Here is a 12,631-nt window from a genome sequence, read left to right on the forward strand (position 1 = left end):
CTTAACCATGGTAGACCTTATCTTCCTCATCTGTAAAATTAGGAAGCTGGACCAGAAGACCTCAAAAGATACATTTCACCTCCAAAACAGTATGATTTCATTTCCACATCACAAATTTCTATCAACCCAGAGAATTCATGGTACTTTCCAGAAAAGTGTTTAATGTTTCAAGTTAACAACCATGTAAAAGTTTCAGAGAAAGTTAATTTTTAAAATTATATCTTTTAGACAATCCCTGCCATGTTACCACGAAAAAATGTTAAATATTAGCCAGGTGACCTTAAGCGAGTCACTTGATTTCTCTGGTCTTCAGTTTCTTCACTGAAAAACAGAAATAAAAAAAACTACCCCGTCTCTTTGACTAGATTTTCCAAAGGCACGGGCAAGATGAAGAATTTTTAAATTTTTTGTGTCAAACGCAATTCTGCCCAGGTTTTTTGGAAGAATTTTTAAAAACTGTCAAATGTAAAGTTTCATTATTTCACAAGGGCCTCCCTCCTCTATGAGCACTCTATGCAGGGCTCTTAACTGGTCGACAATATTTTTGCTACCAAGATGCACGTGTATGTCTTCCTTCAGTAACACTTTGTACTTTGAGATGCACATCTGTACAAGCACTAAGATGTACAAGTATAATTTCCAAACAGTCCTAATTTGAATGTCTTGCAAGCAGCACCAAAATTTCCCTCCGATATTCACTGTTTTCTTTGTCTTGGTAGATTATCATCTATTCACTTATGAAAGTAAAACAACTGGGAAATACTACAATATATAAAGAACAAACCATACGCATACCTTTTCATGTATTACCTTCCAACATTTTTTCTTCTATATACAAAGTTATTTCTTACATAATTATGATCATATATATTTCCATATACTGCTTCTTTTTCACCAATATTATAATTTTCCCATGTTGTAAGTTCTCCATAAGCAGCACTTTTAAAATTATATGATATTCCTTTAGGTTGTCCTCTATATAAATAACAAAGCTTGCACTTACTGGCTATTTACTGTGTGCCAGGCCCTATTCTAAGTGCTTTATATGCATCAGCTCACTCAATCATCGCAAAGATCTATGGGATAAGTGCTATCATGATGTCCATTCTCGGGGTGAAGAGACTAAGAAAGCAGAACTTTCTCTGAAATGCTGGGTTTAGAATCTCTTGAGCCCAAGATCTTGTCTGCTGTATCCTACTGCTCTCACTAGCAAGAACAATCTCCCTATTAAAGAAACTTGCTTATACCACCATATCTTCTAGATTCTAGAATTCAGGGGCTAAACAGCTGACATTTCACTTACTCCTGAAACAAAAGAGAATGGTTTATAAGGGCATCTGTAATATCATAAAACTTTTCCATGAATACTGCTTATACTTTTTTTAAAAAGTGAATCATTCTATATACTGTTTATAATCTTTTTTTAACTTAGTATGGTAAACATCTCTCCTTAGAACATTTCTATATCCACATGACAGAACATGTATTTTCTATTAACACAAAATGTACAAAATGAAAATAGAGTATGTGACTCTCAAACTAAGTACACAAGAGTTTGAGAACAAACTTCAGGGGGTCGATGGAGATCCTGGCAGTTCACTGACATCTGCTTTCAGATTTACTTTCTGATTCACGCTCAATAAATGGTAATCTATAATAAATAAATGGGCATGTCTCTAACACATGCACTGACTCCACCAGCCTCCAGAAGCAGACACATCCAAGCACTATCTTAAATGTATTTATCCCTGCCACTTCAAAGAAAGGCAGGCAGGGAGATCCAAACAAACCATTTGGCATTACAGAGTTCTGATCAGATAGTAAGTCTCCCTGCTATCAATTCGCTGATAAGGACTCAAGGAGTCTATTAGAGAAAAAGTAACAGAGATGTAAAAGGAATAGAAACAACTTCACCATCCAAGTGCTTCCTGAAGTTTAGCAAAACTCATGGGTCAAGTGAATGAAAAGCTCTTCTAGTAGTCTTTATTATTTGTAGTTTTATTATGTTTTGTTTTCAAATAAATGAGTTGCTAAATACCTAACACAAGAATTAAATCAGTGTGTTCTTTTATACACTGAGGTTCTACAGAGTTGGTGAAAACAAATGGTCCTAAAAAAGGAAATTAATCTTGGGCCGGCCAGTGGCGTAGTGGTTAAGGTCACACACTCCGCTTCAGCAGCCCAGGGTTAACAGGTTTAGATCCCAGGTGCAGACCTACACACCACTTATCAAGCCATGCTGTGGAGGCATGCCACATACAAAAGAGAGGAAGACTGGCACAGATGTTAGCTCAGGGCCACTCTTCCTCAAGCAAGAAGAGGAAGATTGGCAACAGGTGGTTAGCTCAGGGCCAATCTTCCTCGCCAAAAAGAAAACAAAAGGAAACTAACCTTACTTGTATCAAAATGCATAGCTGCTTTCAAAAACTATGCAAAGATTGGGGCCAGCCTGGTGGCACAGCGGTTAAGTGTGCACGTTCCACTTCGGCAGCCCAGGGTTTGCCGGTTCGGATCCCAGGTGCAGACATGGCACCACTTGGCAAGCCATGCTGTGGTAGGTGTCCCACATATAAAGTAGAGGAAGATGGGTATGGATGTTAGCTCAGGGCCAGTCTTCCTCCGCAAAAAAAAGGAGGATTGGCAGCAGATGTTAGCTCAGGGCTAATCTTCCTCAAAAAAAAACTATGCAAAGATCACACAGATCTACTGACAACCTGACCAGCTTTTTCTAAACTAAAGCAAACACAGGGCCAGCCCCAAAGTGATGCATTCTTATATACATGAATATCATCAAATTTATCAGGTTGCAATGAGAAATTAATGATATAATGGAACCAGTGCATTAGGAAAATTAATCTGGCAGACAGAGATGGGCTAGAATGAAGTAAATAGAATTAAGTGGAGGGAAGAGAAATTAGGGGCAACGGGGAATCAAAAGAAGATGAAAAAATGAGACATGTCAGATGTAGAGACTTCAGGAGTGATTCATTCATCAAAAAAAATTTATTGAGCCTCTCCTATGTGCCAAGTACTACGAAACCATGGTGAACAAACAGTCCAGTGAGGGAAACAGATGAGAAACAAATGTACACATAAATAAATATATAAATTGTGCTAAGTGGTACAAAGGAAAAGAACTGGCAGGGCCTATTTCAGTTTGGGCGGATAGACAAGGCCTCCGTGAGGCAAGGACGTGTAACCACAGTTCCAAAGACCAAGGGGAGTGGCCTGGCAGATGACGAGGGAGGCAAGGAGGTGACTATTATCCCAGACAGAGGTAAGAGCTTCTGCCAAGGTCCTGGGGTATGACAACCTGGCATCCAGAGGATGTAAAAGCCAGGCTGGTGAGCAATGAGAGAGTGGTGCCTGATAAGGAGAGGACTTACAGTCCAAGGGAAGGAGCATATAGTCCCAGGGCAGTGGGAGGCACTGGTGTGTTAAGGATTCAGAATTGAAGCCTTAAAGATGAAGTAAGAACGGCAGCAAAGAGACCAGACGAAGGAATCCTATCCCCTACTACTGCAGGGACCAGGATAGGAGCAGGAGACAGAGAGAAGAAGACGACACGATGTAGAAGTCATGAGTGCTGCTGACCAAAGATTTTAGCTCTCCTTCCAGGCATACAGACAGGATTGTACTTCCCCCTGCCCTTTGGAGTTAGGTGTGGCCATGCAACTTGGTTTAGCCAATGGAACGAATGCTGAAGTGACTGGGTAGAAGCTTAAGAGCCTGTGAGAGAGTCCCCACACTCCTTCCCCCAACAAGGATCCACCACATTCAAGACGGTGGCTGTCGTAGCAACCCAGGTCCCAGGATGTGGACAACATGGTCTCCAGCCACCCTCAATGGACAGGCAGTGTAGAGGAGAAATAAACTTTCTGTTTATTTCTTAGAAATAAACCACCGAGCTTTGGGAGTTCTTAGCCCCTCCTGACTCATGCAGAAATAGAACGTGATAGATGCAATAATGACAGAATGAGGAAGGTAAAAGGAGATGAACAGAAGAGACAAAGGAAGACACAGAGATTTCAAAGTTGGTGACCATGAAATGATGCCTCTCACTAAAGAAAACAAGAACGCAAAAAGGACGGCTGGTTTAAGATGAAAAGTGACAATTTATGTTTCACACATGCTGAACTTAAGGGACAGGTAGGACAGCCAAGTACACATGCCAGGCAGGTCAGCAGAAAAGCAGGTCTGAGACAGGGGGAAAACAATCAGAACTGAGAGAAAGATTCAGAAATTGCAATGAAGTGTGCAACTCCCTTCAGAGAGAAGGGAAGAGACTAAATTCTGTGAACCAATGGTGGAGAAGGGACGCTTTAGGAATGCCGCTGGGTGGTGAGTGTCGGAAGGAAACAGAGTGAAGACAACAAAGAAGGAAGGAGGAGAACCAGAGAAGGGGAAGGGGGTGCTAAATGGCATCAAATGCTGTAGCAGACAAGTTGACAGGGCGAGGACTGGAAGGCCACCTCACACTGAGGACAGAAGCCAGGCTGCAGAGGGACAACCAAGGTCACACAATGGTTAGTAGCAAAGGGGTAACAAAACCCAAGCCCCCACTGCCTTCCAACACTACGATGGAAGAATTTCCTCAAGTCATTATTCTCCTAAAACAAAGCTTAGTGATGGCATAAACAGTTCACAGTCCACAATTTATTTAGACTACTGTTAAGACCCTTAGACAATTTGCAGTCGGTCACTATTTTACATTTTCTGCCCTAAACAGACAGCACTGTGACTTCAGAAAGTGTACTTTAGGGACTGGCCTGGTGGCGCAGCGGTTAAGTGCACACATTCTGCTTCGGTGTCCCCGGGTTCACCGGTTTGGATCCCGGGTGCGGACATGGCACCACTTGGCAAGCCATGCTGTAGCAGGCATCCCAAATAAAGTAGAGGAAGATGGGCACAGATGTTAGCTCAGGGCCAGTCTTCCTCAGAAAAAGAGGAGGAGTGGCAGCAGTTAGCTCAGGGCTAATCTTCCTCAAAAAACAAAAAAAAGAAAGTGTACTTTATGCACATTTCAGGTTAGTCCTTAGGAGAAATTCCTACAATTTTATGTACTGGGCCAAAGAATGGAATCATGTTCAAGTTCCTGATACATATAGCCCAACCGCAAAACGTTATTCCATTCATCATGCTGCAAAACTCAGGAGACACAATTCTTACAAAATACCATGCGAATGGGTCCCTGGAGCTGCGGAAAGGGGTAGGCCTGCAACCCAAGTGCCCAGTTCACCCTGTTCTCACAAAATCTTTTCTATGTTTGCAAGTTTATTGGGCAAAAATGGCATCTTGCTTTAATTAATGTTTCTTTCATTATAGCAGGGCTGAATGCGTTTTTCTGCTATTTATTGGTTAACTGTATTCCTTTCTTTGAGGAATTGCCTATTAATATCTTTTCCCATTTTTCTACTGGAGCATTTCTTTTAATTGATTTGTAATAACTCTCAATATATTTTTTAAAACTTAACACTATGACTGATATATACATATAGATAGACGACAAAAATTGTTTCTAAGTTTATTGTTTGACTTTTAAATCTATGGTATTTGTGACATACAGAACAGAGGTTTGAGTGTTTGCCTGAGGAGGCAGGAGGCAGAGTGATTAGGAACACGTGGTCTGAGGCTACAGTACCAGGTTCAAGGCCCAGATCCTCCATTTACAGCCTTGTGACCCTGAAGCGACTTAACCTTCCAAATGTAAAGCCCTAATACATACCCTAGGACACAGTTAGTACTTAATAAATGCTGGCTCCACATATAGTTAGTCATCTTTTCTTTCATTAACATAATACAAGCTTACATTTGTTAAGCACTTATTATTAAGAACTTTACATACATTATCTTAGTTAATCTTTATTTTAAAAACTCTCTAAGAGAATAACTAAGACCCCAATTCTCAGAAGCAAACCAAGGCTCAGGTGAAGAAACTTGCTCACCTCCCAAGCCCAGGCCAAACTGGTTTTTTCCTTTACTTTCCTGCTTTAAAAAATCCTCTCCACTCTTACACCAGTATTCATCCATGTTGTATGCTGTTTCTTTAATTTACTTTACACGTTAACTCTTACATTTAGTTACAACTTATTTCAACATGTGATGAGGGCTGCGGCTCCAACAACGTTTCTCTGCAACATCATTTACTCAATGGCGCACCCGCCATATTAGACCACTACTGGCACGACACCCTAAATGTTTACACACACACAGCCCTATTTCTGGGTTTTCTCTTCCACACCACAGACTTCTCTTCGTGTCCTCGTGCCCGCATGTTACAAAACTGTCACATTATTTACCCCCAAGATTACACTTAAGGGAAAGTCTAAGAACCATACGTTCATGGGCTGGTTTAAACTTCTTTCCTAAAATGGGTTTCAAAAAGATAAGAATAAAATCTATTTTATGAGGTGTTCTCAGCCAATGATTAAAATTGTTCCCCAAATTAGCAACTGTATTTCTCTCCCTTCCTCCTAAAACTTAGCCCTCTTTGCCCAAGCTGCTCTGATCCTTCTGGGCCTACTCAGCCATTCTAAATATTTGCTCAATCTCTTATTCTTTTTTAGAAAAAAGTCTCCCTTATCTCTGCATCTTCCAGGTCCAGTTCAATTCTTCATAAACCCTTTTCCAAGTATGCCAGTTCTCTGTTAGTTCAGCCTCCTCTATCCTCTGAACCAGGCATTTAACCCTTTAAATGTTCTCCTTTGTACTATTATCTATCTTTTTGTAGATGACTGACTTGTTCACCTGTTTAGATCACAAACCCTGCTCTAACGCAGTATCATATCCTCAGCACCCAGCAGAGTCCTCACATAGAGCAGGCCCTCAATAAATCTGGATGAAGATTTCACAATTCCTCCCCTCCCTTTTCAGATTCAAGGCATTACTAATGCCCTCCCGTATCCTAATACTCAAACGAACTAGAAACCAAAGAAATAGAACCTGTTGTTGATTATCTAGTTGGAGATGGGCCTCCACCCTGCTTCCTGTATTCTGGGACATTTCTGTTTGTTAGGACTCCACCAGAGGGTGGAGAAAGACAATGAGGTGAAGCTCAGACCAGTTCAGTTGCCAATTTACTAACATATCTGATTTAAAATTACAGCCAAAATGAGCTTTTACATTACCTGAGGATTTTAAAGAACACCACCACTCAAGTCTCACATTACCTCAGATAATACTGGAATCTTGAGCTGACTGCTCTGGGAGGGTGAGGAAGGCCCCAAGCATGTACTCCTGGAGATTATCATTCCACACCTCTGTCCGTCCCTCTCCAGCAACACAAAGGAAAATTTACTAATGACCTGACTTGGTTTCATTTCATTTCATACTTCTGGACCTCCAAGGGGTGTGGAATGGTATCCCTGGCAGGGGCTTGACATAAAAGGAGAGTTTGAAGATGAACACACTGAGATAAGATCGTAAGGAAGCCGGCAGCCAGATGACTGGGCATCAATATCCAAGTGCATATATACGGCAAACCCTGCAAAGGGCCATGTCACAATATTTACATAAATCTTTCAGAAAAAGGGTATTTTTAGGCCTTGGGTGGCATGCTTTGTTAGATCTAGGCCATTATGATGCTATCTTTAAAACAGCTGAAAGACCCAAGGTAAAATGCCTTTGGGAGCTCCAAAAGCAATCACAACTCAACCCTGCTCAGGGAATAATTTCTAGTTTTTCTTCTGAGCTTGTATATATTTTGAACATGCTGCCCTCCTGACTATTCTAAATCACAGAAAGCTAATTCTGGAATTGTGAGCATTCTTCTTCCATTGCCCAAAATCATAAATTACCTTTCCTACAGTTAGGAACATTACTAGTACCTCTGCTACTCTTATCAAAGCAGCTTAGAATTGAAGCCTGTGAGTGGGAAAAGGGACTCTAGAAACAATCTAGTACAGCCCCTCACTTAGTAGAACAGGAGCCCCGAGGTTCAGAGAAGTTAAGCGACAGCCTACGGTGCCTCCAGTATCTGGTAGAATACATGCCAGGCACCATCTAAAAGCTTTACCTCTATTGTTCATTTAACCCTTCCAACAACCCTGTAAGGTGAGTATGACTATTATCTCCACTCTACAGATGAGGAAACCGAGGCACAGCAAGGCTAAGTCATATGCCGAAGACTTCACAGCTGGTAAGGAGTAGAGCTGGGATTACAACCCACATGCTCTGACTCCAGCGCCCAGGCTCTGCACTACTAAACCTTTAGGATTAAAACCCAGGACTCCATGGGACTGGCCCTGTGGCCGAGTGGTTAAGTTCGCATGCTCCACTTCGGCAGCCCAGGGTTTCACTGTTTTGGATCCTGGGCACGGACATGGCACCGCTCATCAGGTCATGTTGAGGCAGCGTCCCATATAGCACAACCAGAGGCACTCACAACTAGAATATACAACTATGTACCAGGGGGACTTTGGGAAGAAGGAAAAAAAAACAAATGATTGGCAACAGATGTTAGCCCAGGTGCCAATCTTTAAAAAAAGAAAAGAAAAAACCAAGACTCCTGACCCCAGGGAGGGTTCTCTCCATCATCAATAATTCTAAGGTTCATGAAAGACCAAACTGCATTTGAAAAGGCCCACAAACCTTATTTGGATCCTGACTAGAACAAATTACCAATCGAAGATGTTTTTTAAGCAATCTGAGAAATCTCAATAGTATATCAACAGGTTATTGTTAATTTTATCATAATGGCATTACAGTTATGCAAGAATATATATCAATTTTTAACAATACATACTAGGTATACAGGGGTATACAGGAAATAGGTATACAGGAAATGACGGGAGGCCTGGAACTCACAATCACAAAAAAAATGGGAAAAAGGGATAGTTGAACTAAGTTTGACAAAATCCTGATAATTATTGAATCTGGGTGATGGAATATGAGGGTTCATTACACTATTCTCTCCACTTTTTTGTATGTTTATTTTCAAGCTTTTCAAATAAATTAATACAAAATCATTTTTAAAAGCCCACACACCTCAGCCTATGAAAAATGAAGCTATCAAACAAGAAAACTTTATGAGCACATCTCACTTTTACATTTTAAAGTTTGTCTGTCAAATGGCAGCCTTTACTAACCAATGAACTATTTAATTTTGTTGTTTCTGAACTCACTACCAGCCACTCATTAATACTAGAAACATGGGGAAAGCTAGTTAAATCCATACCCTGTTCATGTTTTCTTTTAGTCCATCTACAGAAGTGCTTATTAGTCAGCTGGTTAAGAATATTTATTGAACGTTTACTATGCTGTAGGCACTGTATTAGCACTGACCCAAGTTATCTAAGACAGAGCAGAGTAATACTTCCATCCACGCATGGATTGATGGACCACAGGGTTCCAAACCCTGGCTTAGTTGCTGCTCTGCCTCCTGCAAGGATCAGTGGTACCTTCTTATATCCTCCTAGAAGGAAACCAAGCCAGAACCTATGTGGCAAGTGCACCTGCTGTGGCTTCCTGGCAGACACAGGGGAGCAGCAAGAGGAAGCAGGCAACGGCAGAGTACCTGGCAGGAGGTGAAGGGAGTGAGGTTTACCAGTAATTTTAGTATCTGTAAGCTATTCCAAATTCCTCCTTCTGCAGTGCAACCGGGGAGCCACTCAAACACGAGAGTAGGCCCACCTGCTTTCCTGCATTTTGTATTTGTTTCATCAGACAAGCGACCACAGATAGATCACACTAAGAGTTGACACACCAGGCAGTCATCTGGCTGTTCATGCTTAAGGGTGTCCAGAGAAAAGAGATGTATTATGAAAGCATCATGAGGTATGTCACACACGAGAATGGACACTACTAGGTCACTATCAGTAGACCATCCTCCAACAGGAAGAGGAGATATTCAAGGACTGTTGCACATCAGTAATTAGCAGTGTTGTGCCTGTGTCGGCACTTCCGCGCTAAACCTAATGGCTTATTAAGCTAGTACCTCCTCAGGCTGGGTCTGCCAGCGCTTTGGAAACCATGGCACAGTCATGTCTTACCTACTCTTCTTTTGCTTCAAATACCTGATGAAGAGTAGCTCCCAGTTAAAAGAACTAAGTTTCGTGCAAGAACACAAAAGATCCCACAGATGTTGTGGATTTATCTTTAACATACACACTGACAAAAGTCAGGAAAATGCAGGAAATCCTCTTTAGGCCAAAGCAACAGAAGTGAGTTCAAGTTATGGAAGAAATGGCAGGTTCTGGTCTATTCCCTTCTCCTGCTCTACTCCTTACCATCAACTGATCAATTCAGTATAACAGAAAAATAAAATCCCTGTATATTACTGAACACATTGGAGCTTGAGGAATCTGGGGTGAGTTGGCAGAGCTGGCGATTCAGAGAAAAATCAAACCGAGCAAGCTGCATGTGGAGATCAGAAAAGCTTATCTCGACAAACATCACTCCTGTCATGCTGTGTCTGCCCGGGAAGGGGATCTATCTGCTACCAAAAAGATGCCCCAGCCCCTGTGTGAAAGGACTTGGATCTCCACGCCAACAATACCCCACACAAAGCACCACAAAGCCCAGAGAATCATTTCCAAGGCCCATCTTCTTGCACTGGTTCCAACAAACACAAGTCCCCACAAACAAGCCCCTTTCAAGAAAACAAATGCCAGCGACAATACAAGGAGCTGCTAAAAGTTTCCAGCTTCCCTGGAGAGCACGCAACTGCTCCAACTCTCTCCTCTCCCGCACCATCCAGCGATCCGGGTGTACTGCTTTTCCAAATATAGCAGGACCAGCCCTGGCTATGGAAAAGTCGATTTAAAACTTCATCTTCCTCACACCCAGGCCTATTCTCTAAAGACGTTCTCATTCGACTAGGTTAATCTCAGGGCTGCTGGCTTTGCTTATTTCAAATCCCCAAACTTCGTAATAATTTGCACCAATGCTGAAATTACCAAGGGCTCCTATCACGCCCCCTACCCCTTCATAAGAGGAGGCCAAACCTCAGGATGTCAGCTGGGGGTGGTGGGGGGGGGGGGAGGTGGGGGGGGCGCAGAGAAGAGGATGCGGAACCCCTTCCCTTCTGGAGCTCACCCACCCAAAGGGTCTGCAGGACCATCTCCCACCCTGGGTTGCGGACTGGAAGGGAGAACCCCCACCTCCACTCCCCGGCGCCACTCCAGGCTACAGGTGCCAAGCCCCTCCAGAATACAGGAGGAGAAGGGAGCTATAGGAGGAATGGGGGAAAGTAATTTCCCAGTTGGCAGGCGTAAGGTAAACTGGGGGGCGGGGCGGTGGGGTAACTGAGGGAGATGGCGATCTCCCAGGAAATTTCCTGAGAGGGAAGAGGCAGCAGTGAGGTGAGGACCCCCAGACGCCTGGTGGGGACCTGAAAGTTGCTGCCCCTCCGGGACCCTCCCTTCTCCCCTGTCCAACTCTCCCCGCGCTTCCCCACCATCTCTTAATCCAGTAGGGTCGGCGGCTCCGCCTCGGGGCCCGCCGACTTGGAGGAGCGCGGAGGAGGTGGCCGCCCGCCCGCCGTCCCGCACTCACCAGGAGCACCGAGCCGCGCACCACCTCCGACACGCTCTGCCGCAGCTCGGCCGCCGTGCCCGGCTTACTCAGCGCCCGGGTGAACTTCCGAGTCTCCGCCGAGGCGGGGAGCAACGGAGGCTGCGACATCCTCGCCGCCGCCGCGCCTGCTCCCGCGGTCCGGCCCGGCCCCGCCGCCACCACCAGGTGCGCCTCCGGCGCCCGGCCCGGTCCGGCCCGCCCGCGGCACCCGGCGGCGCCGCCGCCGCCGCCGCCCGCCCGCCCGCTCCCCGCGCCCGCTCCCCCCGCCGCTCGCCGCGCGTCCCGGCTGCGCAGCCCGGGCCGCGCCCTCCGTGCCGTGTCACGCCCCGAGGCGGTGTCCGCGGCCCCCAGCGCTCGCAGCAGTGCCCGGGCTCGCAAGGGGCGACCGTGCGTGTGGCGGCGGCGGCTCCCCCATGCCACCAGCCTCCCTAGGCGGCCGCTCGCCGGGCCGCCTCCTCGGGGCGGGGTGTCCGGCGCGGCGCGGGGCGGGGCGGGGCGGGACGGGCGGAGGAGGGGCCGGCGCGGCGGGACCGCGGGCCGGGCAGGTCGCCCCGGGAGGCGCGGCAGCAGGCGGCCGGATGCGGGCAGCGCGCCGCGCGGGGCCCCCAGCGGGACAGATGGGGACCCCAGGGGGCGTCTCCGCTCCGGTCCGACTGCTCCCCGGGCCGCACGTCCGGAGACCCCAGGCTAGGGCCGCGCAGGCCGCCGGGAGGGCGCACAACCCGCAGCTGGAGCGAGGCTCGGGCCCCGGACCCGCCGCCTGAACACTGAGACCCTGGGTTCCCTACCCGTGGAGCCTCCAGTGCCCTGGGGACCCCGCGAGCACCCGCAAGGTCCGGACTTGGTGGCACCACGTGCCCCCGTGCGCTCGGGGCCTCTGAGGGGTCGGAGGTTTCGGGAGGGTGGCCTTTCTGCGGCACCGAGAGCACAGGGCCGGGCGGAACGGGGCCGAGCGCCGCCCGCGTCGTGGTGGCGCTTCTCGGCCTCCCTGCCCCTCTCCGCCCCAGAGGCGGCGCGCGAACGGTGGGAGCCTCTGCGAGCCCAAGGGAGCACCGCAGGCCGGGACAGGCGCTGGCGAGTCACCGGGACCCCGGCCGCGAGGACGACCCGCTGCCTG

The 12,631-nt window shown here is 46.3% G+C and overlaps 1 protein-coding gene across 6 annotated transcripts in view; it reads right to left on the reverse strand.

Annotated features, from left to right (window-relative positions):
* DOCK9 (dedicator of cytokinesis 9) overlaps positions 1-11,753 on the reverse strand; it is a 273,386-nt gene extending 261,633 nt beyond the window's left edge. For 3 of the 6 annotated variants that reach the window (XM_044779778.2, XM_070520089.1, XM_044779774.2), the window contains exon 1: positions 11,494-11,747. In XM_044779778.2, coding sequence (XP_044635713.1) covers positions 11,494-11,622 — 129 coding nt within the window. In that variant the 5' untranslated portion in view covers positions 11,623-11,747. Of the gene's footprint in view, positions 1-11,493 lie in introns of all 6 variants that reach the window. The other 3 variants (XM_070520081.1, XM_070520067.1, XM_070520061.1) reach the window with 2 other exon arrangements.
* Positions 11,754-12,631: the final 878 nt, after the last annotated feature.

This window comes from Equus asinus, chromosome 11, assembly GCF_041296235.1.
Source record: "Equus asinus isolate D_3611 breed Donkey chromosome 11, EquAss-T2T_v2, whole genome shotgun sequence".
Lineage (NCBI taxonomy): Eukaryota > Metazoa > Chordata > Mammalia > Perissodactyla > Equidae > Equus > Equus asinus.